The following is a 26,717-nucleotide window of genomic DNA, read 5'->3' as shown; positions in this document are numbered from 1 at the left end:
CCTCCCACGCCAAACCCACATCACCTCACACCTTAGGAAACTGCACTGTCTCCTAATACACAAGCGTGCACTCTTTCAACCCCTCACCCAAACCTACAACGCTCTCCACAATAGTGGCCCTCACTACCTGATCAGCCTCATTCACTTCCACCAACCTTCTAGACACCTCTGCTCTGCTGGTCTCTCATTAGCACACACCCCACGCATAGACAAAAGCAGAGCAGGGGACCGCACCTTCTTGTATCTGTCCCCTGAAGCCTGGAATGACCTCCTACAACACATCAGAGCCTCCCCCTCTTTTCCTGACTTTCACAAGAAGCTAAAGATCTGGCTTTTCGAGTTAGTCCTCATGGTTGGTCTCAAACACCTACAGAGTGCCTGGATACCCTTGTGGGTGATTACAAAAACACTGATAACATAACATAATGGAGAGGGAAGGGATTCTCGTTGTCCAGTGCAGCATCCTGTTCTAGGCCATTCCATGAATTCACATACTTCTGTGTATCACAGAAAGCACATATGTAGCACTTCTATGAAGCATGTGTGAGGCAGCATGTTTATTAATACAGTAAACACAAATAAATACAAGAAATAGACAAATCTAACAGTTGGCAGGATATCAAGTATGTTCTACTGATTACTATTATCTTCGAGGATGAAATCACTGAAAAAATGTATTTAGTATCCAATTGACTGTCTTCCAAAGAGACCTTCATTGCTGTAAGCGTATCATGTAAATTTGCACGAGTGCCTGATCACAGATTAGAGTTTTATTCTTGCCTTCTTTTGTGTAGGGAAACACTGAACGAACTGTATGGCAATATCATTTTAAAACTTGGCCAGATCATGGTGTGCCAACTGACCCTGGCGGTGTTCTTGACTTTTTGGAAGAGGTCCATCATAAACAAGATAACATCAGTGACCCTGGTCCAGTTGTGGTACACTGCAGGTAATGTGGCTAATATGTTGTATTCTTGCATTTTTATTTATTCAACTAGTGCGTAACAAAAATGTTAGCTTTGAGCTGCAGCTCTTAGTTTTATAGTTTCCTGTTGGTGCATTTAGCAAAGAAAAAGCTGTTTACTTTTTACAATTAAGACCTAATTTTATGGTTGTGTAATTGAGGATGTTTTCCAGCCACAGTTACTGGACAGCCTTCTCCTTCAAGCTGCCCTTCCATTATTCATCGAGTTGTGTGCATCTTTGAAATCAGGAAAAGGGCATTATATAATTGCAAAAGACCCTATCTTACAGTCTCTATCAATGCAGCACCAACTGATGTGATATTGAGTTAATTGGCTTTCTCTTGGAGAAGGACATTTCCTGTAGTCTTTATGGAAAAGATGTAAACCCACTTTGGTTATGGCATGAGATCGCTTAAATGTTTCAACAGTTGCTTGAATATTGACAATTTAACTGTCTCAAATTGGCTCAAATGGTTGTGCTGACCTGAACATGTTTTTGTTTTTGATTTCAGGAATGCTCAATTTTTTAAGAAACCAAATAACTTACAGTCTCATTCTAGTGATTGGAATTTGTAGAGATATGTTTCTTTCCAAGTTATCGTTTGAGTACTATGGTTAGTTTGTAATAGTGTCGCTATTAAATCCTCAAATACTGATAGAGAACAATATGTTCTTAGTCTTTAGGCAGATTGATACTGCTGTATTCTTTAAAACAATTTTGGTGCCTTAGTAAAATAATTAAATGAGATTGGTAAAGGGGTAAATGAAATGTTGGTGATACAGGAGGATATACCTGAGGAAGAGCCTGAAATATCCCTTATAAATGCTGCCCCTCTAACTCCAACTCCATCTCCAGCTTTATCTCCACAACCTTAATTACCCATCCACCCTATTCAATCTGACAAAGACACTAACGCAGGGTCAACTAAAGAACTTACTCCGGCGAGGGTAGAGATGGGGATAACGGTAGCGGTAGTGGCAACTGCTTCTGCTTCTGCTTCAGCTCTTGCTCCAATGGAAACAACACCTGAAAATACTAGCATCTCCTTGCCAGCACCAGCACTAGCATTTACACTAGCACCGCCCTCTGCATTAGATCAGAGCCTAGGTGGGCAGAGAACAGATGGAAAAAGTGCTACGGCGCTAGAAAAGGCGCTAGAAAAGATGTTGGATAACGATAATGACTCTAACGATGAGTACGAGTATGAGGAGCTCCCCGAGGACGAAGGAGGGTTCGAAAAGCGAGACCATGCTATACTCGATGTTAAAGACAAAAAATCCTCAGGCTTTAAGAAGGGCAGGAGGATAAAATCTAAAGCAAAGAAAGGGGACAGAAAACTGAAACCTATAATAGTAGCTTCTACATTAGTACCAATAAATACAGCAGGGAAATTCATTGGAGACCAAACACCTTTGCTTAAGTGGATGCAACCTCGCAAGGCCATTAAGAATACTGTTCTGGGCGCTTCAGGAATTATTCCCACTACTCCCATAGAAGGAGGCACTTTAAAAAATCTACAAAATTCTCCCGTAAAAAATGGGGTTTTGATCAATCAAGAGCAAGATAAAAATTTAAATCCAGAGTCAACGGTGGTAATTCCAAAGACAACCCCTGATAATATTACGCCATTTTCCGGTGATACTCAAACAAATCCTATGGATAAATGGATATATGACGTTACAACGCATATTTTTACAACGCATACCTTTACAACGAAATTTTTACAACGCAAAAACCATTACAACGCATGTATTTATAACGTATGTTTTTACAACGCAGGTACCTTTACAACGCATACCATTACAACGTAAGTATTGGTAAGTATATATTAATTTTTTTAATGTAAATTAATTGAAATTAATATAATTTAATTTAATTTATTTTTATTTAATTTCATTTAATTAATTTAATTTAAATTTTATTTTATTTTATTTTTACCCTATACCCCTGTACCCCAAAAACCCAAAACTGACCCTGAACCCTAAAAATACCCCTTTACCCAAAAACCCAAAACTGACCCTGAACCCTAAAAATACCCCTTTACCCAAAAACCCAAAACTGACCCTGAACCCTAAAAATACCCTTTTACCCAAAAACCCAAAACTGACCCTGAACCCTAAAAATACCCCTTTACCCAAAAACCCAAAACTGACCCTGAACCCTAAAAATACCCCTTTACCCAAAAACCCAAAACTGACCCTGAACCCTAAAAATACCCCTTTACCCAAAAACCCAAAACTGACCCTGAACCCTAAAAATACCCCTTTACCCAAAAACCCAAAACTGACCCTGAACCCTAAAAATACCCCTTTACCCAAAAACCCCAAACTGACCCTGAACCCTAAAAATAACCTTTTACCCAAAAACCCCAAACTGACCCTGAACCCTAAAAATACCACTTTACCCAAAAACCCAAAACTGACCCTGAACCCTAAAAATACCCCTTTACCCAAAAACCCAAAACTGACCCTGAACCCTAAAAATACCCCTTTACCCAAAAACCCAAAACTGACCCTGAACCCTAAAAATACCCCTTTACCCAAAAACCCAAAACTGACCCTGAACCCTAAAAATACCCCATTACCCAAAAACCCAAAACTGACCCTGAACCCTAAAAATACCCTTTTACCCAAAAACCCCAAACTGACCCTGAACCCTAAAAATACCCCTTTACCCTAAAACCCAAAACTGACCCTGAACCCTAAAAATACCCTTTTACCCAAAAACACAAAACTGACCCTGAACCCTAAAAATACCCCTTTATCCAAAAACCCAAAACTGACCCTGAACCCTAAAAATACCCTTTTACACAAAAACACAAATCTGACCCTTAACCCTAAAAATACCCCTTAAAAAACCCAAACATATACCATTTTAAATATAATTATATACTTACCAATACTTACGTTGTAATGGTATGAGTTGTAAAGGTACCTACGTTGTAAAAACATGCGTTGTAAATACATGCGTTGTAATGGTTTTTGCGTTGTAAAATGTTCGTTGTAATGGTAGTGCGTTGTAAAAGTTGCGTTATAAAGGTAACATACCTGGATAAATCACCGGTTATTACTGTTTTAGGCGGCAAGGCCCTTCCTCTGCAACTGGTAACATCCTCTCATTCTCCTAATGCATCTTCTGATACTTCTTCCTTGGATTTAATTTTAAAAACTTTATTGATACATCGTCAAGAGTCTCAACAACATTTTCTCCAATTAAGAGAAGACAATAGTAAGATGCAACTTAGTTTACAGGAAGTTACTAATAAACTGAACGGGGTAACGAAAGAGATCGATGGATTACAACAGCGGGTTGTTGAAGTGGAGGAAACCTTAGCTACTACTACGGCCCAAACAGGCCGACATGATGAAGTAATTGGGTCCCTATTAAACAAAGTAGAAGAATTGGAAAACAGGCAGAGGCGACAGAATCTGAGACTTTTTGGAATACCCGAGGGATCAGAGGGATCAGATGCCAGGGCCTATTTGGTCAAACTATTCGAACGGGCATTCCCTGACCTGTCTGACTGGGATTGGGATTCCCAATTACAACGGGTGCACAGATTACCTATAACTTCTAGAAACAAGGAAAGCAAATACCCACGCCCAATCATGATCTACTTCGGCAATTATCTGCTAAGACAAGCAGTCTCAAGCAAGGCTAGACCTAATACTCCCGTGACATTGGACAATATAACTTTCTTTGTTAAATCTGATCTTAGTAAGATAACTATGGATAAAAGGTGGGAGTTGCGTAAACTGATCGATCCTTTTAAATCTAAGGGTGCCACAGTCTTCCTCCAAGAACCTGCCCGTCTCAAAGTTATGAAATCTGGTCATACTTATTTTTTCAATGATGTAAGGGAGGCTGCGCAATTACTTACTAAAATGAATGTAAATGTTTAATATCAGATAGCTGAAGGAAGAGAAGGAATGAGAGAGGGGGGAAAAGATCAGAAATAGCTAAAAAATGAAAAGGAAAGAAAATTAAGATTGTAAAGCTCACTGGAAATTCACTGGGGCACTTTCTCTTTGTTTATGATTTATGATTTCTCTCGTATGAGGTTAATACGGAGATTTGCGGGTCTCTGGGAGACCTCTCTGATTGGCTGCCCTTTGAACGGCAGCAGAAGATAGGGGCAAGCTTCCGGGGAGACACGGGGAGGGGGTGCTTTAAGGGCTGGGGGTTAGGGTTAAAGGCTGACAGTGGGGAGGGGATAGGACAACGAGGGAAAGGGGGGGGAAACAGAAAACGACAAGACAAGTTTAAGGGTAATTGACTTAGTATCTTATAGACTAAGAATGAGCTTGAATGTAAGGAAAGGTGCAGTTTACTTTGATCTTGTAATTAGCCAGTATGTTGCGTTTTAGATGTTTAGCCTGGAACGTGTCAGGCTTGAATAATAAAAATAAAAGAAATTTGGTATATGAAGAACTGAAAATATATGACCCACATATGGTTTTATTAACTGAAACGCATATTTGTTTCAAGGATAAGAAGCTATTGACTCAATTGGGATATGAGCTGGTGACATGTACTACTTTAAATGCTTCTATTCGAGTTGTGGCAATCTTGAAAAAGCGTCAATTGAGTGTAGAAGTAATTAAATCTGCGGCGGACAATGGGGGCCGTTGGGTAATTACCCAAATGCAGTTGGAAAATCGCAAATTTGTTTTTTGTGCTATTTATGGGCCGAATACTGATGACCCACATATTTTTGATTGGTTACATTTGGAACTACTTGCATGGGAGGGGGAACTTATTGTGATGGGAGATATTAATTGTGTGTTAGACTATGATCAAGATGTTACAAAGAGAGGTATATTTCGACGTATGCGTAAAACTAGGGCGGAAATCTTGGAATTAGCAAGGATACACAATGTTAAAGATGTGTGGAGAAATCTGTTTCCCGATATACCTGGATACACATATTACTCCCCACCCCATAAACGGTGCTCACGAATAGATCTGGCTTGGGCGTCGGATGAAATTATCAATACAGGACATATGGAGATCTTCCCAAGGATCTCATCCGATCATAGCCCTATACTTTTCATATTTAATATTGTTCAAAAGGTACCTGATTTTAGACCCTTCACGTTCCCTAGATATTTGTTAACTGACTCAGTATTCGTAGCTAAGCTTAAGGAACATATAAAAGAATATATTGAAATTAATATCAACACTGCTAACCTTCTATCAGTTTGGGACGCTTGTAAAGCTTTTATTAGGGGAGTTGCGCAGGAATATGTACTTAAACAAAACTCTATCCGTAAGGCAGAGACTAAGGCTATTTTAGCCAATATTTTATTACTAGAAAATCAGTTAGTTGAAAAACTTAAAGCTGATGAGACGAATGCGCAAAGTATAGCTCAATTAGAAATTAAACTTGTAATTCAGCGCTCAATTCTTAAAAGCTCTCTTAGGGAGAAAAACTCTCAGAAAATTATCAAATACAAATTATCTCAATATGAATGTGGAGATAGAGTTGGGAAGTTTTTGGCATATAAAGTCGCAGATGATCGTGCAACAACCCTAGTTAAAGCAATTAAGGGTCCCCATAATATTTTATATACTCAATCGGCTCAAATTCTGGGACAATTTGTCTCATATTATGAAAATTTATATACCCCCGAGAGTAGATGCACTGAAGCTCAGAAACAATCCTATATCAATAAGAACTTGCCTGCAGGAACATACTTGGAACAAACATTAATTGACCAATTGGAAGAGGAGGTTACATTATCTGAGCTTCGTCTCGCTGTTACCTCTCTTCCATCTAATAAAGCGGCTGGCGAGGATACACTTCCCATAGAGCTATATAAAACCTGCGCAGATGAAATTCTACCACTGCTCTGCTTGGTCATTAATTCAATTGCTGCTACTGGGAAGGCCCCAGATTCATGGAAGACAGCTAAAATTATGTTTTTTCTAAAAAAAAAATAAACCTCTGGTGGAGTGTGGGTCTTATAGACTTATCTCTCTGATAAATACTGACGTTAAAGTTTATTCTAAACTTTTAGCAATGCGATTAGCTCCTCTTATGCCCCATTTGGTAAATGATCAACAACATGGCTTTGTTGTTGGGAGAGATACCACTACACATGTCAATATGGCTATTACTGCCTTTGACGTTGCTACAACTGATCTCACCCCACCCGGTATGATACTTTTAGACGCGGAGAAGGCGTTTGACCGAGTGGGGTGGGATTATTTGTGGGGCGTCTTAAGGCAATTTGGTTTTAGAGGGCGTTTTTTGAGAATTATACAGGCATTGTATAAGGACCCTAATGGTAAAATTAGCTATGCTGGGGCTCTCTCATCAGCTTTTCCAATCCTGCGAGGGACGCGGCAGGGATGTCCGCTATCACCCCTGCTCTTCGCTCTCTCCATGGAGCCATTTATTAACGCTCTGGAAGCTCAAACCAAGATTGCCCCTATCTTCCATGAAGGTAAATCTCTAAAAATTACTGCATGTGCAGAAGACTTAGCTATTTACACCACCAACGTTGTGGATGCATTAATAGGGATCACGGCAGAAGCTAAAAATTTGGAACTATCTCTGGCTATAAATTAAATATAAACAAAACACAAGTCATAATGAACTATAAGGCCAATTTACCAGTGCAAGGACTTTGTCAATCTGCAATATATCTAGGGGTAAAGATATCATCTAATATCGCTGATATAAACTCATTAAATTATGATCCTTTATTAAAAGAAGTGACTAATCTTCTGAAAAAATGGCACAAGATTCCATTAAATCTCATAGGTCGTATGAATTTGATCAAAATGAACATACTGCCGAAGTTTTTATATCTTTTCCGTTCTATACCTTGTCGCGTTAATAATTTATTCTTTAAAAAATTAGACGGCATTTTAAGTAGTTTCATTTGGGGCTATAAGAAGGCTCGCAGGTCTATGATAATATTAAAACTCCCATATGAAAAGGGAGGTTTAAACTTCCCGGATTTCAAAGCTTATTTTTTTGCTTCTTTTTTAGGCCGGCTTCGTAGTTTATTTGTCGCTAATTACCAATATTTTTTTCACCAATTCATGCTAGGTGCTTACTCAAAACAATTCCTGGCTAATGTACAAGACCCAAATTACTTCAAACGGGTAAAATTTAAGACTGCGAGAGATGCTGTATGTATATGGAAACAGATGTTGACTAAGTGCAATACTTCGTTTTTTCATAAAGAGCTGCCAATATGGGATAATCCGGGGCTTCCAGATATTTTTAGAGATAAAATTGGCCGAGAATGGGCCAATTATGGTATTGAGACACTAGGTGATCTCTATGGCACGGATGGGTTTCTACAATTTCCAACATTGCAACTTTTGTATAAATTGCCCGAAGAAATGAGATACAAATACATTCAAGTTAAGGATTATTTAGTACGCAAAATGAATCTGGTAGAAATTACCAGCTCAGATATATGGACATGTTTCTATTCTGTGCATAGAAAATCACTAATTAGCTTGGGATACAAGTGTCTCAGCCAAAATAGCTCTGACGAAGCCCCTAGATTGGCACTAAAATGGACTACCAGCTTAGGATCTAACGTGACAACCCAGAATATCTCCGCTGCCTTAGTCAATATCAGTAAAGCCGTCCAGTCTTCCAGTTTGAAACTCCAATCTTATAGGACGATTAGTCAACTGTACTACACTCCATTAAAAATTTCAAAATGGGCGCAAAATAATTCCAACAATGATCGTACTAAATGTCCTAAATGTGGTCTGGTGGCAGCAGACCTTATACATATGATTTATTTGTGCCCATTATTAGCAAAATATTGGTTGGACATAGAAAATATTTTAACCCAAAATCAACTGATCAATTTTTCGTTAAATGCCGCCATGGTACTTTTGGCTATACACACGGTTAGTCCTATTTATAAAGATTTGCTAAATATTGCACTGGCTTGTGCAAGACTGGTGGTAGCAAGGGCCTGGATTACTCAGAATCCTCCTCATACAACTGAATGGTGGTCATTGGTTTATGAAATTTATACTATGGAAGAAGCTATTGCCAGGAATAGAGGAATCAAAGCCAAAAATAAGTTTATTAAAATGTGGGGTAATTTTTTTGCTATGTCGGCAATGATTTGAACCATGTATTTTTTTTTGTTGTTGTTTATGATATTATTAATTATTAGAGATTTGTCCTGACTAGGAACTACTCCTTTTACTTTTTTTTTTTTTTAGTGTTTTTATTTTTATAATATGTATTTGCATCAAATTGAATTCGATTTATTTTATCTTTTCTGATTATGTATTTGATATGTTGATTTCCTTGACTTGCTTGTCAAATAAAAATTATAAAAAAAAAGAAAAAAAAAGAGATTGGTGAATACACCACTGGAGCCTTCCCACAGGCTTGCACCTGTTGGTGTGGTGCACTCAAAAGGCAGAGCAGGAAAGGGGGTTGTGCATAGGATCAGACTCTCCATGTCCACTGCATATTTACTCACCTTCACAAATGACATGCTCCTCCTACAGTAGAAACGAAGTCAATAATACTTTGAGGCTTCACCTCTTTGCCTTCTATGTTGCTTTTGGATCTAGTTGACCTTTTTCTATGACTTGTCCTGACAGCCTCTATAATGGCATAATCAAGACAGATAGCCAGAAGGGTAGGGTGTTTACCTCTGCACTCCCATGGCTCTTAATAGTGAACACACTGCCAAACCTTCAGGCCAAGCAAATCCACTGCACCATGTTTATTGGACACTATGAATGATACATGTACATCTAATTGACCTTTCATCATTGAAAAACAAATGTATATTAGCATTTTATATGGTAAATTGCTGTTTGGCAAGAAGTAACAACCTCCTAAATGATCAGACCAATAAGTAAAAACGTAATACAGGACGTTTATATTTTCTGGAGCAGATGAATCCACGTTATAACAGCATCATTGCTACTTGGGAGTAAGATGTCTTGCGAATTATTTGCGTTTAATCTTGTTTGAAAGGTTTGAGGGTGCTGCATCATTTGAAGAGCCTATTGGTGTGACAATTTATATCTAAAAAGACAGCACACTTATATTCACCTAATTTGCTTTGCAAGATTGGGAACAATATACTTTTCTGCAGCGTAACATTAATTTTGTTTATTTTAACAGTGCTGGGATTGGGCGAACAGGTACTTTCATAGTCATTGATATTCTCATTGACATCATCAGAGAAAAAGGTAGGATTTCAAAGCTTTCTTTAAAAAAAACCATTTCTTTTGTGTTTTGTGTATAAATGTTTGCTTGAAATAATATTGCCAATATTGAAAGGGAATGGGCTGTAGCCTTTTTTTAAACCATGGTGCATCGGATTGTGTGCGGGGAGGGCCACTGGGTTATTGATCAGTCTGTTGTTTTCTCTTGCTCTTATGATTCAGCATGGGCATAATTTGCATAATTCAGTCAATTTCATGTTACCCTCTCTACGTAAAATTCCAGAAATTGCGCTGTATGACACTTCAGATAATTACGTCCGATTCTCACATTGGGCCCTATGCAAACCAAATTCTGCAGGCCATCGGCGACGTGGCAACAGATCAAGGCCTTCAAGTGAGGCCATGCTGCTCATCTTTGGCACTCTTCCGGTATCCTCTGATGCGCCTTTGGCCCCCAGGAATAAGTAGAGGCCACCATTCAGGTTGCCACTGGTGGATCCATTCTAAACAGGTCTGTTCCATAACGGCATCAATGCCACATTCCACTCTGGTATCAAAATCTGTGCCACTCCCTTTGACTTCGACACTGCTGCTGGTGGTGCTTATACTGATTTCGGTGTCTGATTCTGAGTTGTACTCACCTCAGTGTCGACCGTTGAAGTGTCTGGAATCCACATTTGTGTGTCCGGTTCCCATTCAGTCTGAGTCTGATAGAACACCAACCCTGCCGCTGACGATCTCTTAGAGTTCTACCAGCAAGGTAGCAAGGTGAATCCCATCTTCTTTTCCATGACCCCCACCAATTTAGCTACCCTGGCCTTGACGTCAGTCAGCACCATTTGTTTGCTTGGCTGAACACCCTTCGAGAAACCGGCAGTGAGATCTTGCCGGCAGACTCTGAAGACCTTACAGCCTGCCTGGCACAAATGATTTACAATGGCCAGGATGCTGCAAAACTGGTCATTCAGTCTGTCCTGGACACCACCATTTGTCTAGGCCAAGTAATCAGTACTAGAGTGGTTTGGGTCTCTGGCTAGACTCATCAGAGACCATGGCTTTACTTTGGTCTCGTATGCGGAAGATTTGCAGCTTGTCATAACCGTATCCAAACAGCCGGAGACCACTGCCATTAGCTTTCACACCTGTCTGACTAAAATCATGAGCTGGATGAGTCAAAACTTTCTTAAGATCAGCACCAATAAAACGGGGGTTGTGGAGTTTGGCAAGAGCCAATCTCTGTGGAATCAAACCTGGTGGCCAATTGAGCCTGGTGAATGTCCCTGTCCAACAACTAAAACCAAGAATCTAGGAGTGATCTTTGATGATCAGCTAAATTTCGCAGCTCAGATTAACTCTCTGACATCTTCCTGTTTCTTTTTATTCAAGATCTTACAGAAGATTGTCCCTTTCATTCCTCAGGAACTTAGGAAAACTGTGGTAGTAGCATTTATTCTCTCAAATAGACTACTGCAATGCACTCTTTATGGGCATTGACAAGGCGCAGAGGAGTAATTTACAATTGTTAATAAATGCCGCATCACGATTGCTATTAAACATTCCTAAAGGCACTCTCACCTCTGCTGGTATAAAGTCATTACATCGGCTCCCTATCCAGCAACAAGTAGAACTTAAGGCCCTATGTCTGGTTTATAAGGCACTACATGGAGGTAGTGTGGGTGATTGTTTTCATGGTACACTCCCACGAGAAATCTTAGATCCACAAATGCGAATCTCCTACAAATCCCCAAAATTCGCAGAGCAAGATGGGGAGGTAGGAGTTTATCACACTGTGCAGCCAAACTGTGGAATCAGACATCAATCGCTATGAGACTACAGTCCAACAGGCAGCATTTTAGGAAATTGCTAAAATCTTGGTTGTTCCCCCCTAACTAAGGCGCCGGATTTAACGGTGCAGTCCCTCTTCACACTTCTCAGCGCCAAGACGCCTCGGCAATCGAGCACTTTATAAATATATCTTATCTCTGTCGCCATGCATGGATAAGGTTATTGTTTTTTCTTCATTTGGTCCGGACGTTTCTCAGGTGCACTCTCTTGAAGCCAATGCATATCTATAGGAAACTGTGTTTTTGTTGCAGTAGTATCCCCACTTTTTGCCTGGTATTTGATAAAACTTTGGCTGAAGTGCACTGGGCTCATTCTAGCCAGGTCCCCAGTTACAGTGTTAGTTCCCCAAACAAATTCACTGGTCAATTGATCCCCAGTTGACGAGGCCTTTAGCACCTCTATAAGTCCCTAGTAAATGGTACCCCTGGTATCTAGAGCATAGATACAAAAGAGAGTCCCTAAGGGCTGCAGCATATATGTTGCCACTCTAAGGGACCCAGCACTTATCCCATGCAGACTGGCACTGCAGGCTGTGTGACACAATGGTTTTAATAGTGAGAACACGACATGGACCACACCCTGTGTGCCATGTGCCCTAACACGACATGTAATGTTTGTAAGTCACCCCTACAGCAGGTCTTACAGCCCTAAGGCAGGGTGCATTATATTACATGTGAGGGCATAAATGCATGAGCAGATATCCCCCTGTGCTGGCCAAGTCAATTACTGAGGATACAAGTAAACAGGTAAGCAATCTTAAGGTATGCACTGGGCACTGGTCAAAAAGAGTTCCCCAGCTACACAATGGCTTCACTGAAACCTATGGTGTTTAGAATCAAACACCTCGAATTAATAAAACCACACTGATTCCAGTTATGGATTTATTAATTCATACACCCAGAGTGTACGTTAGAGGTACCCCCTGAAAACCTACCGACCTCTAGTGTGTTGGCTGACTCACACTCACACTGGCCACACTCTTTGAGGTCGGAAACAAAGCCAGCTCTGGCAGGAGGTGTTGTCATGTCCTCCAAGCAGGATGACTAGTTATCTACATATCAATGCAGGAGGCTTCAAAGGCCCCAACCACCTACGATATGCAACCTTGGCTTCCCCCAGACAGGGAAAATGCCACCTCCTGCCCACGGCCCATTTGGCACCATGACATGTGGAAAAATTAGCTAGTCGGGAGGCGTGTTCACCCATGCTAGTACCACCCTTAAGGTGGGCTACCTGAAGTGAACATGACTAAGAAAATTCCATCATCGAGGTTTTTGGTGAAATTAGGTCCTCTGGGTCAGGGTTATGCCCACTTCCCACAGAATTTTCGCCTATCATTCAACAGCTGTCAGCAGCCCGGTCATTGCTTCTAAAACCTTAAGACCTATCCTTACGAGTTTGGAGCCATCGGGCCATAACGCTTATACAATGATTTACCCACCAATCCTATCAAAAACACATCTAAAAATTTCAAGCACAGACTCCTAAAAGCACACCCAGAAACCCTAATCACAAATTCCTACTGCATAAGAAAGTGTGAGACAATAACTGATCTTATCTACTTTACGAAAAGATGTGCTAAATTGAAGTTGGCATTTTACTCACTGCTACAAATCACCACAGCCTAGAAGAACCCCCATGGACTTAGACTTATGGTTACCCCTCCCCTACCTACGAAGCTGATGCAAACATCTCCCTTTATAACAATGGGACCAACCTTATTTAGTCATCTGCCTACAACCTGTTCATTTTCTACACCACCTTCCCCATCATCAAGAACTCAATTTTTAAGTAATGAATCCTCACCTTCCCATGGTCCCCCTATTTCCCTTGGCAAACCCTTCAATCCACATATAGTGGCCTCTCACAACCTCTGCATCTCAGTTGACCCATCCCCTTCCCTCCTTTGCTCCGCAATATGGACCTATGAACTAAATAGCAACTCTTGTTTGACATTATTTGGACCAGAATCTCTCCCCTCCTATTCCCTAACTAGTCAACATGCTCACCACTCTCGAAGAGCAACTAGGTCTGAGGCACTTAGCCCCTTACGGCACACGTTCACCTCTTCTACACTCCAACCCCATGAATATTATTGGGGACTCTCCTAAAGTGCCCATGTCTGTCCCCAAAGCATACTCCAGTATCACGCCTATATCCTGTTCTACCTAACCAGACCAGCAACTGGAGTCATAAGACCCTGTACCTCTTCTTAACCAAGTGCTACACTACCCACCTCATGACGCACCTCACTGCCCTTCCACGCCTCCGCAGCTCTCTAACCTCTCCTCACCTAGACCCCCCACCCTAGCTCCTGTCCCCAAGTACCAGGAATCCGCCCACATACAGCTTTTGAATCTAGACTGGATGAGATCTCATTTGCCCTTCAACAACTCATGCTTGATGTTCAAAGCCTCTTACACCTCACCGCCCAGCTGTCTGAGAATCTGAACTCTAATGGACCCTCGAAGACTGAGTTCCTCAACTACACACATCCCTCTAATTCTTGCCCCAGGATCTCTATCCATCCCTTACCCACTGTGACCTCATCACAAGTGGCCCATACACACCACAGATGGGAAACCTCTCCCCTTTCTATTGACCCCTCTCGTCCTTGCAGAGTTAAAGACCCACTTCAAGATTAGGATATTACTACCCTTTTATCTCTCTTATGACCCATCATAAGCTGGTTGCACAGAGAATTAGTGCCAAATCTATACGATCCACTCAGACCCGTTTAGAGAACCTTTGGTTAAACTCTAGATCCTTAAATAACAACAACCTCACCTGTGTCCCCACAACAAATATTCCCTCAGTGGATCACAAATCACAGCTTAAATGCATGCTTCTCAACTGCAGATCAGCAGTACGGCATGCTGCGGACATTACTGCCCTCATCCTTGCTCATGATCCAGACATTTTAGTGTTGACTGAAACCTGGCTTAACTATTCTTCTGCACCCATTATCTACATACTAGTGCCCCCTAACTTTGACATGATCAGGTCGGGAGGACAAGATGGAGGCATCGCTTGTATATATCGTAATAATCTATCAGACAACTGCACTCATATTTCTTGTCGTCATGCGAATACCTGTGCTTCGAGGTCTCATGCAACAACACGCCAGCTTGCAAATTCCACGCGCTCTACCATCCTCCACGAGACAATCTCCGCTTCCTAGAACAGATCATGGAAATCATCTCATCGAACACAGTGTGTCCTGGCACCCAGATCTTCTTTGGCGACTTTAACCTCCATTGGAATGACATCAATGCTTTGTCAGTCAATAGCCTAACCTCAACCTCACTCAAATATGCGACAGCCCTACTCACATCAAGGGAGCTATCTTAGATCTGGTCATTGGTAAGATCAACGCCTTTCAACTTGAAACTATCGCCCCCTGTGACTGGATGACCACCATTGCATCTCCTTCCTTGTCACAGAATTGGTAAGATCCAATAAAGTTCAGCTAAAGAAACCCAGACACTGGCAAAGAAGTCTTAGAAACATTAACCTATATGATTTGACCACCTGCATTGATAGCAGCCTGCCCCCTCCCCCCTTCTGTATGTGTCTGATGTCGGCGACCTTACAGATCACTATAAAAGCTCCATGACTAACATTTTAGACTCAATCACACCCCTACAGCTAAAAAGAATGTCTTCCAAAATCTCCAAACCCTGGTATAATGGTAGCTTAAATACTGAAAGAAGAAATCTGAGAATGGCAGAAGTCTGTGGAAATCCTCTCCCTCCCTTTACCATCTCACTCAGCTGAGATCTCTGAGAAATTTATACAACAAACACATCCGATGCTCTAAAGCTAGTTACTTCAGAAGGCAACTACAGCAAAGCCAAAAATCGGCCAAAGATATTATTTGAACTAATCAAGCTTCAGTCAAACAGCCAATCCTCCCTCAATGGAACTCTGCTCACAGCCTAATTGTGAGGAATTTGCCGCCTTCTTCCAGGAAAAAAACAGCAAAGACTTAACTGGGACTAGGGGCAGCTTCGGAGAATCTTCCTGTCTCCTATCCTATCTCAGGGTCTGGGGTTCCCCCACCCATTCTGGACCCCCTCCACCCCCCAATAAAACAATGCTTCCTGGAGCATATTCCATACTATGGACGTAAGTACCATTCGCAAAACTCTGGCCACTTTGAAACCATCCAACCATTTCAGCGATCCGTTGCCAATAAATCTCTTCAATGAGGTCAGATCATCCATACTACCTCTTTGGCCCAAATTAATTAACAGCTCGTTTCTTCAAGGTTCGATTCCGGATTGCCTTAAATCCGGGCAGGTCAGCCCCATCCTTAAAAAAATGATGGCTGAGTGACTAATGCGCTCACGCTGGTGTGGGGCCCCATGGACATGTTGTTATCAACTGTAGAGATGTGCACTTTGAGAAAGTTGGAGGAACGAAAACACCTACATTCTGTTCCCTCTACTGCACTACCTCGTATAATGTATGATCTGAATACTACATGTGTCTTTTGTAATCAGCAATGTTATATGCAAATGACAATAAAAAAATAAAAATAAAAAAAACTATGGCAGACCATACTAACCTTCACAATTTTCGTCCAATTTCCAATATTCCTACTCTGGCTAAGCACCTAGAGGAATGCGTACATTTCCAGCTATGTGAAAAATCCCAACTGCTGGACCAATTTCAGTCTGGCCTCCGTCAGGGTCATAGCACGGAATCTGCTCTTACCCACATTGTTGATGATGCTCTACGAATGCTGGACCTAAATGAATCGTATCTTTTGATCCTACTTGACCTATCGTCCGCTTTTGATACAGTCAAACATGATACCCATATCAAGCTACTGGAGCATAGGATGGGACTCTCAGGGACTGTGCCAAACTGGTTCTCCTCATTCCTACACAATAGAACACAAACACTTAAGGTGAATCCGGGTCTGTCCAAACCCGCACGACTCACTCTGGGGGTACCAAAGGGGTCTATGCTTTCGCCCACCCTCTTCAACTTGTTCATGGAGCCTCTAACAGAAATCCTGAAACTGTCCATCATCCATTATCACATGTATGCTGATGACACGCAACTGTACATGAAAGTCTCCTCCCCTGAGGACATCAGGTCCCTCAACTCTATTCTTCAGGAAACGCAACGTTGGTCGACTCTTAATTACTTGAAATTAAACGCTCTCAAAACAGAATTTCTCCTTATCGCACCAGCCAAACACTTTCCAGACATTGAAGAATGGATGTGTCAACAAACAGCTCTCAACTGCATTCTAAACATCATTGATTCTGTGAGCTCTCTGGGAATAATGCTAGATAAGCATCTGAACATGCAAAAGCACATTAGTGCTCTCACCAAAGGAGCAAACTTCCAACTGAGAGTCCTAAGAAAAATAAACCCATTCCTACCCCACAACGACTTTAAGATTGCGGTGCAAGCCCTAGTAATCTCTAAACTGGATTGTGGTAGCGCAACCGTCTGTGGCCTTCCTAAATCGAAGACGGCGCCACTTAGGCATCTCTCAACTCCGCTGCAAGGCTCATTACAGGCTGCAAAAGCTACCATCACAACACGCCAGAGTTGAAATCACTAAAATGGCTCCCGTATGAAGCAAGGATACATCTCAAAATTGCATGCATGACCCACAAAGCTTTACATTTCAACACCCCAGTATATCTTGTGCAAAAGCCTGAGCTCCATGGGGCTCTAGATCCTCTAGAGGCTCTAGCACGTTACTGCTCAAACCACCAAAATTCCATAAAAAGAAAACCTACAATCGAGCATTCTTGGGTATTGCACCAATAATTTGAAACTCCTTACCACCTGAAATAAGACTTAACAATTCCACTGCTTCCTTCAAAAGGTTAGTTAAAGAGATACTGATGAAGACATTTCTGGGCTAGGTCCCAATCACCGTAGGATGCGCTACTTTACACTTGTTCTTTATTGACCTGTTAGATTTGCTATGATCTGTTATGTTCGTTTCTTGTTCTGCTTGAGATATGGTTTCTACTGCTTGTACCTTCTTAACTGTCAATATCTAAAGCGCCCTGATACCCATATGTGTTCTTGTTCGTGCTAAATAAAACTTTTAAATGAATAAATATATTAGGACTCCAGAAAGTGCGCTGTCAATTTTTGGAACATAAAAATTAATTACTTGAAAGGTACTTACCTGATTCCGATGCTCTTGGCATCTAAATTGATATCTGATAGAGACTACTAGCCGAAGATTCCTTAACATAGAATTATCCCCAGGCGTGAGACTGGGTCCGGAAAACTTTTTTGCCACAGCATCCCTGCGCGCCGGGGGGGGGGACGGCACCACGTGACTCCGCCCTGACGTCGTCCGCGCACGTGACGTCAGCGAGGATACATAAGTCCCACCCTGACGCGCCTACGTCAGTTGTTGCTCTTTTCTCCGTGCAACGTGGATCCGGATCGTGTCCCGACCTGTTTTCAGGCCTTCTTTTTTACGCTTTGGCGTTGTGGAACAGTGTGCGAATGCCTTCGGGCTTCAAGACGTGTACCTCTTGTGCACGTCCCATATCGGCGACGGACCCTCACCCGATTTGCATGTGGTGCTTGGGCGAACACCACGACTCGACAGATTGCGACGCCTGTCAACACCATAAACCGAAGTCACGGCAAGAGCGCCAGATTAAATTGCTGTCGCCCGCTTGTCCAGGTCGGTCTCGTCCGAGCGCCGTCCCCTCCCTCGGAAGCAAGGAGCCGCCGGTTCCGTCTGCGACTTCGTCCCTCGCCACGGCCACAAGGGTGCTGCTCGCTGACTGTTAGGTCCTTCAGCTTGCCTCTGAGGCCTTGTCCTCCTTCGGCGGTGGGCCCTGGTTTCTCTCAGGACGTGCGCCCCTGCCAATCGCCACCCTACCCGCCGTTTCCTGGCATCGGGCGACTAGGGCCCAAATGACAGCTACGCTGCGGCTTTGCAGGCTTCTTTGACCCCTCCTCCACCTCCTGAGGCATCCGCGGATCCCTTCCCTCGGTCGGGATCTTCCACGAAGTCGCCGGCGGCTCCGGCCCTGGCCCCGAAGGTTTCGGCTTCAGGTCGTAGGAGGGTGGTGTCGTTGAGGTGTAGTCCTTCGGGGCTTCCCTCTTCAGCTCCTGGAATCCCTGCTTCGCCGCAAATCCCTACGGGCCTCCCTGTGATGTCGCAGGAGATCGCTGGGACTCCGGGCCTGTCCCCGAATCCCCCTCGGTCCTCTGAGCAGGTGGTTGCCTCGCCGAAGGCCGAGCTGGCGCCGTTTCGGCGCCGAGGGCTTTCCTCTCCGGCTCTGGCGGAGTCGCGGGTGGAAGCCGGGACCTGGAGTGCTTTCCCGAGTCACTCTCGGTTCTCGACATTGGTGGCTGCTCTGTCTGAGGCTGAGCCGGCGCCTTTTTGGTGCCACTCCTCAGCCGTACCGATTTCGACCCCGCCCCTTTCTCTTGGGGAGCATGTGGTGGCTCGGCGCCGTGAATGCCCACTCCAGCGCCGATCGACGTCGAGCAGGCGCCTGTGGCAGACTCAACAGTGCTGTGCCGAAGTCCGGTCCTTGATTCTTGGTTCCAGGGGGGATATTTTCCTCTGTTGACGGCTTGGTTCGTCCTACTTGTTTCTCCTCTTATCTTCCAGCTGGTCCCACTTCTTTCGTGGGTTGGTTTCTGTCCGGAGCAGTCTCCTTCTAGGGGTCGTTCGAGATTTCCTTGGCCTTTGCCCTTGTTTTGGGCTTGACATGGTCTGGGTGTTCGGTTTTGGGTGCTTGTCCACGGCCAGCTGCGCCGCTTGCTCTGCTGGTCTATGACTGGGGGCCTTGGCGTGGGCCCTTGTGCTCCTAAATTTTTTTTTTTGCTGGAGCCTTTCGAGACTACATCTTTCTTCCCACGCCTGCCTTTATTGACTGAGGCGTAATTTTTTGCCTTGCCCGTAAACTCAGGCTGTGTCAGGTTCAACTGTCTCGTTCACTGTGTGTGTGTGTTCCGGTGGAGGGCTTTGCCTCCATTTCTGCCTGTTCTCCTTGGAGTCTTGGGGTGATTCTTCTTCTTCGGTACTCCTCTGCCGTTGTCTGTTCCTCTGGGGCTTCTGGCAGGGGTTCCTGGTGCCTTGACTGAGCTTGGGGTGTACTGACCTCCATTTGCCTTGTCCTTGCTTCCTTCTGCTTGGTGGGGGCTGGGCCGCCCCTCTTGTCCCCATAACACATCCCCTTGGGGCCCTGTGTTCTTCCAATCTGGAGAGATTCTCTTCTGCTTGGGGGTGGGGGGGACTCGGTTTTTCTCCCTGTCCCTATGACTCGTCCCCTGTTGGGGCCCTGTATTCTTACAAGCTGTGGAGGTCCTCTCGCAGACCCTCCTCCCCTTTGGGTATGGCTAGGGTATCTATTCTACATTAAGGAATCTGCAGCTAGTAGTCTCTATCAGATGTATGAGTTACTTACCTCCGGTAACGATGTATCTGGTAGAGACGATTCTAGCCGCCCGCAGATTCCTTCACGACCCGCCCTTCCTCCCCGTTCCGCGAGGATCCTTAGTTGATCTTCTGCACTCGCCTGCCTCCGTGGGGATCTCTTCTGCGAGTGCCTTCTCTCGCTTCTTCCCTAGTGGGATGCTTGTCTTGTTGTTGATCCACTCCCTCCTTTCTGGTGATTGGTGGGTGATTTCATGGGTACTTTTACGCCCCTGCACTCTGGTCTTCCAGTGTGGGGTCTGCTCGTATCTTTCTAACTTTCATTGCTTGCACTTTCTGCCTCCTCTTCAATCCTCAGAGTTGATGTCTCTTGGCTGGGCCTCGGCCCTTAGCTCCTTACAAGAGATGTCTCTCCTTGCTGGTGTGGTCTTGGGGGTGAATTGTCGTTACTCTTCCGTTCTCGCCTTGGTGTCCTTCTCTATCTGGGCTGTGGTTGCGGACCTCCTTGTCTGCTATGTAGTTTTACATGCTTTCTGCCCCCAGGGAGGCTGTCTTATTTGTTGCAGGTTTGTTTCGCAGTAGATGTGCTCTGCTCTTTCCTTTCATGACTTGGGGTGCCATTGTGACTGGCACTCTTCTGGGTAGTGCTGTTCCTCACCATTCGTTTCTTCCCTCTCTGTTTAGCTGATTTTTTCGCACACTGTTCCCATATTTTCACCGTTTTTGTTGTGATGGCTCCGCGTTGTGGCGCAGAAAAGTTCTCCGAAGAAAACTGACATAGGCGCGCCGGTGTAGGACTTATGTATCCTCGCTGACCTCACATGCGCAGACGAAGTCAGGGCGGAGTCATGTGGTACCGATGCTGTGGCAAAAAAGTTTTCCGGATCCAGTCTCATGCCTGGAGATAATTCTACGTTAAGGAATCTGCGGCTAGAATCGTCTCTACCAGATACATCGTTGCTAAAGGTAAGTAACTCGTACATCAAACGAAGAGTTATTTTTATAAATTGGTGTCAAATTTCTATATTTAGTGTGTGTCTAATTTACTGCCTTTTATGTGCAATAAATGTTTAGCATTACCTGCTGACCCCGTGCACAACATCCTAACGCGGCCCTTCAAGCCCCACTAAATGATCTGTAAGGACCAAATGCCAAAATCGGACGATCTGGAACGTCTGCCGCTGGGGCCACCGATACTTCCAGCGGCTGCTGTGCCGTGATATCGGCAATATCCACCCCTGGCGATAACACCTAAAGATGGCACCCGAGGTGAAACAGAGGTAGAAGTGGGGGGACCGCGGTGAAACGGACCCACGTTATGAGGTAACAATGCGGGGGCTGTGACATCAGGAGCGGGCCCCCTGCTGCCCTTTCATCTTCCCCGGTGGGCGCCCGCAGCTGGTGCAGCCCATGATCGCCGGATCTGCAGCCTCCATCCGCCTGTGTGGCCCGCAGTGTGTGGATGGGGGCCCGTGGCCACAGCGGACGGGCGGGACTGGTTACACGACCGGGAGAGGATTTTAATTACTGCGCTCAACCCCTACATATGACGAAGCCGCTAACGCCCCCCTGGGAGAGCCAAGATAGCCATGAAAGCTGGGTGGAGACCTGGGGATTTGTTTTAACACCCCTCCAGCTAATGACACGGGTGGACTGTGTTGCCCAGTACAGGAGTGTGGGAGCATTTGGACCAGGGATCATGTGTGTGCAGCAGTGATGAAAGGAGGTGCAAATACTGAAGATGCTCCTCCTTTTGACTGTCTGGCTCCTTTTCCCCTCTTGTTCTTTCTCCGTTGGGTCGGCTCCCTGGTTTTCTTTGGACTTGGCCCTCGTAACTTTTGGACTGGAACTCGTGTGCGCCCCGCCATTTTGGAATCCTCTCCTGTTGTCGCTCTTGACCTGGGTGCATCTTGCCATGTTGAGATGGTTTCGGGGGCGTGGTTTCGGCGCCGACCGGGATGGCAGCGTGAGCGAGTTGCTCCGCGCCGAGTCCCGTCCTTTCTCCTGATTTACCTTGCCCCATGCCACCTGGCAGCCACAAATGAGGCCTTGGCGGGTCGCTGACCTGGTGGGGACCATCTAATCCCCGTCGGGACCCTGGAAGCCGCGTGGACCGGACCTGGAGATTGGCCCGGCTGGCAGCACAAAGGAATCAAGATGGCGGCGCCGTCGGAGTGAAGCTCCGGAACCTGTGTGAGGAGCGGTGCGGGGCCGTCTGGAGGCGCCTGGGGGTCCGTCGCGAGGCGGAGAACCGAGGGAAGGACAGCGGGTGCGGACCCGGTACGGCGGCGGAGAGCAGAGCGGAGGACTGACGGTGGCGGCGCCCCCTCCCCCACCGGCTCCTCCGGCCGACTGGAGCGCAGGGGCTAGGCTCAAGCAATGCGGCCGGAGATCCCACGGATGAGAAGGGCCGCCCGGCTGCTGTGAGTGCTGCAGTGGGGGCCGCCGCAATACTGCAGTGAGCGGAGACTCATCAGGGCGCTGGTGGAGCAGCGGAGCACGGCGCTTGCACGCCCCGGAGGGTGAGCGGGCTGAGTGGCGGCTGGAGAGTCGATCGCCAGGGGGGCCCTGCTAGGTGACCAGCGTGGGAGCACAGGCTTGGAACTGTGGGGTGCACTGTGACCGGGGTGGCCGGCGCACTCCGGCCCACATAGGGGCGTTTCAGGGCACTGCCAGGGGGGCTGCATCTGGGCCTGGCGTGCTGGAAGTGATTGCTGGTAGCCCCTCTGGAGTTGGGCGAAAGCACCATGGAGAGACTGCCGTTTCTGCCAGGCACATTGCCGATGGAATGACCTGCTTGCTGGAGGAGGCGGCTGCCGGTCCCTGCCTGGCACCTGGATTCGGGCGCCTCCCGCGGCCCTGGCTTGATCCTCTCTGCACCAGGGGCCGTGTGTTGCCCGCTTGCTACTGGCTGAGACAGCGGGGTACCGTGGGGCCCAACCGCACACGGCGGAGAATCTTGGTCGCCCTGGCTGCGACGCACAGTGTCTGAAACTACTAGGAGCAGAGGGCTTGCTCAGCCCGGGACAACGGACTCACGGCTGCTCGCCTGATCGGTGGGGCTTACGCCTTCTGGGCCAGAGGTTGGCGACGGGGCGAGGGCGTGGGACAGCTGGCTCCACATAACCACGCTAGCCCGGGGACAAGTGATCTGCGCCCACTTGGCTGGCTCGTCGTTGGTGCTGGGCGGGCCCGGGATTGGTACGTTCGGTGGGTCTATCGTCACCAGCCGCCTTTGGAGGGGGCTGCACGAGAGGCAGGCGTCCCGCGCTCGAGATGGCCGCGCAAGGGACTGGAGCCGCCGCGACACAGGCGCACAGGGAAGGGAGGTCGGAGGAAGCTGAGGACGGTTTCACGACGGAGCCCTCGTCGCAAGAGCAAAGGTTGAATCTCCGCCTCGATGCGATATTGGCCGCGATTACTGCCACGAAGGACGAACTGCACCAGGACATAGCGCAGGTGGCGACGGGGCTTGGCCTGTTGAGAGCGGACCACGCTAAGCTCTCTGATAAAGTGAAATCCAACGAACAATTGCTCCAGGAGCTGAAACCGGCCGTGGTCACCGCGGAGCATAAACTCGAGGACGTGGTTCGTCGCCTGGCACTCCTGGAGCGTAGGGCAGAGGATGCGGAAGGACGCAACCGCCGGAACAATGTGCGGGTGGTGGGGCTCCCGGAGAAAATCGAGAAGGGTGACGCAGTGGCCTACATGGAGGACTGGTTTCGGACGGTGGTGGCGCCGGAGGGTCTGTCACCCTTCTTCTCGCTGGTACGAGCGCACAGGGTGCCCGCCAAACCGCCCCTGGAGGGCAGACCGCCCCGACCGATGGTGGTCAAACTGCTGCACTACAAAGACCGGGATCTGCTGATCCAAAGGGCGAGATCCCAAGGGCCCTTCCAGGTGGAAAACCGCAAGGTGACGATCTTTCCGGACTACACGCAGGAAGTGCAGCGGGGCAGGGCTTCCTTTCTGTCGGTGAAGAAAGAGCTGAGGGAGGAAGGGATTCAATACTCCCTGCTCTTTCCAGCCAAGCTGCGGATTGTCGTGGATGACAGAACCCACTTTTTCCAGACACCGGATGAAGCATGGTCCTGGCTGGAACTGTATCGTGCGGGGACGGATCGTGCGCACAGGCCCGCCAGGGATCGTGCGCAGCCGGTCAAGGTCAGGAAGTCGCAGCGCATCCGCTCCCGGAATAGGCGCCAACGGGCCGAGCGAGAGGCGCAAATGCTGGCCGATAGACTGAGTGCGTTGGAGGCCACGGCGAACATCACGGGCTCGCAACGAGAAGACACTTCCAGAGGTTCGGCTTCGGAAAGGGAAGGGGAGCAGACCGGTGATGAAGACTCGGAGGTGGGGGGAGCGCAGGGGCCGGAGGTCACCCCACAAACTTCAGATGGTATATTTAATGGGTGAAGCTTGTGGCCGATGTACTGCTTGTAAGGCCTGGACGCTCCTGACTCCTAATGGACTGCCAGGTATGGGGCTGCATTAGCAGAATGGGGCTGTGGGCGCGGGGTGGTCGCTCTGTCGTCCTGGTTTGGGGCTCCATAGTCCTCATCAGACCCTTAAGGTCTTCTGTGGTGTCGACTACAGACTAGTGTGATGTGTTGGGTGTTTGCGGTTTGGAACGGGGCTGAAGCTGGGTTACTAGGCCCTGTCCTGGGGAGGGGGTGGATGGGAGTTAAGGGGTGTGTTTTGAAGGGGTTGTACAATTGCTGCGATGCGGGTCACATTTATTGGCGTGTGCCACTGTTGGGGGTGATGCTCTATGGGGACGTTACCTAACTTGAAATGTGTCACATGGAATGTCCGGGGTATTCGAACTATGGTTAAGCGCCACAAGGTACATGCCTACTTGGTGAGGCGGGGCATTCAGATAGCGATGCTTCAGGAGACTCACTTGACTCAGCAGGAATGTGGGGCGCTACAGAGGAGGTGGCGGGGTCAGGTGTTTGGCACGACCTACTCAGCATTTGCCAGAGGGGTGTTAATATGGATCAGAGCGGGCACGCCATTCCAAGTCACGAGCCAGAAAATAGATCCGGAGGGCCGTTATGTGGTGGTGGAGGGACGGCTGTGTGGTAGGGAGGTGGTGCTGTGTAACATTTATGCCCCCAACGCTGACCAAGCGCACTTCTTTGAGGGTTTGTCGCGCTCACTGGCGTATTATTTGGCGGGCCCTATATTGCTGGCGGGGGATTTTAACTCCATTTCAGATGTGCTGTTGGACAGGTCACACCCGCCTTTGGTGGACTCCCCAGTGCGCAGACTCGCGACCCATAGGCGGGATTGGCAGGAGAGGTGGGGCTTGGTGGATGTATGGAGGGCGCAGCACCCCGAAACCGGTGATTATTCCTACTTCTCAGCACTGCATGATCTGCATGTTAGACTGGATTCGGTGCTGTGTTGCGAGTCTCTGGCGAATGTGGTGATTCACTCTGAGTATTTGTCTAGGACCATTTCGGATCATAACCCACTGCTGATTTCTGTGCAATGGCAGCGGGCGAGATCGGCGGTCCCTACGTGGAGACTTCGTCCGGAGACGCTGGATGACCCGGCGTTCTGTGACACGGTCCGTCAAGGCATAGACGACTACTTCGCGGTCAATGCTGGGTCAACAGCGACTAGAGCGAATGAATGGGATGCGATGAAAGTGGTGGTGAGGGGGATATGTATGGGACGGTTTCTGACTGTGAGAGGGACTGTGCTGAATGACCTCGCGAAGGCGGAGGAAGTGCTGAGAGGGGTGGAACAGCAGCGACCCGAGAAGCCGGAGCTGCAAGAAAGCTTGTTGCGTGCTAAGGAGGCGGTGGCGACTGAGACGGAGAGATTGCGGTGCTATGATTATAAGTTGTATGTGGTGAAAGTGCATGAGGAGCGAGACAAGGTGGGCACGCTCCTTGCGAAGTTGGCTGATCCGAACCCTAGAGGATGTCCGGTTATGAGTGTGCGACGGGAAGACGGGGAGGTGGTTTATTCGCAGTCAGCGGTCCTGGGGCGCTTTCAGTCCTACTACACGGGTCTGTACGCCAGCCACCTCGAAGTGGGGGCCATGGACATTGGTAATTACTTAGATCAGGTCCCTTTGCCGGTATTGGATGAGGAGGTAGCCCGGGATCTGGGGGGCCCCGTCACCCTAGCGGAAATCAGAGGGGCGATTAGTCATATGGCGCGGAACAAAACCCCTGGGGTGGATGGATTGCCGATCGAGTTCTACGTCAAGTTCATGGAAGTGTTGGCGCCCAGACTGCAGGTTGTGTATGCGGAGGCGCGACAATTAGGGCGGTTGCCTGACTCTATGACGGAGGCGCTGGTTGTGCCCCTGCTGAAGCCGGGCAGA

At 46.7% G+C, this 26,717-nt stretch overlaps 1 protein-coding gene across 2 annotated transcripts in view; it reads left to right on the top strand.

Annotated features, from left to right (window-relative positions):
* Window positions 1–26,717, top strand: part of PTPN11 (protein tyrosine phosphatase non-receptor type 11) — a 581,214-nt gene that overhangs the window by 399,627 nt on the left and 154,870 nt on the right. For both annotated transcript variants that reach the window (XM_078667419.1, XM_078667418.1), the window contains exons 11-12: window positions 795–949; window positions 10,097–10,164. In XM_078667419.1, the coding sequence (XP_078523545.1) occupies window positions 795–949; window positions 10,097–10,164 (223 nt within the window). The remainder of the gene's footprint in view (window positions 1–794; window positions 950–10,096; window positions 10,165–26,717) is intronic.

Source organism: Lissotriton helveticus, chromosome 11, assembly GCF_964261635.1.
Source record: "Lissotriton helveticus chromosome 11, aLisHel1.1, whole genome shotgun sequence".
In the NCBI taxonomy this organism is placed as follows: Eukaryota; Metazoa; Chordata; class Amphibia; order Caudata; family Salamandridae; genus Lissotriton; species Lissotriton helveticus.
Note: the sequence above shows the minus strand (reverse complement) of the source record. Positions and strands in the feature narration are given on the sequence as shown.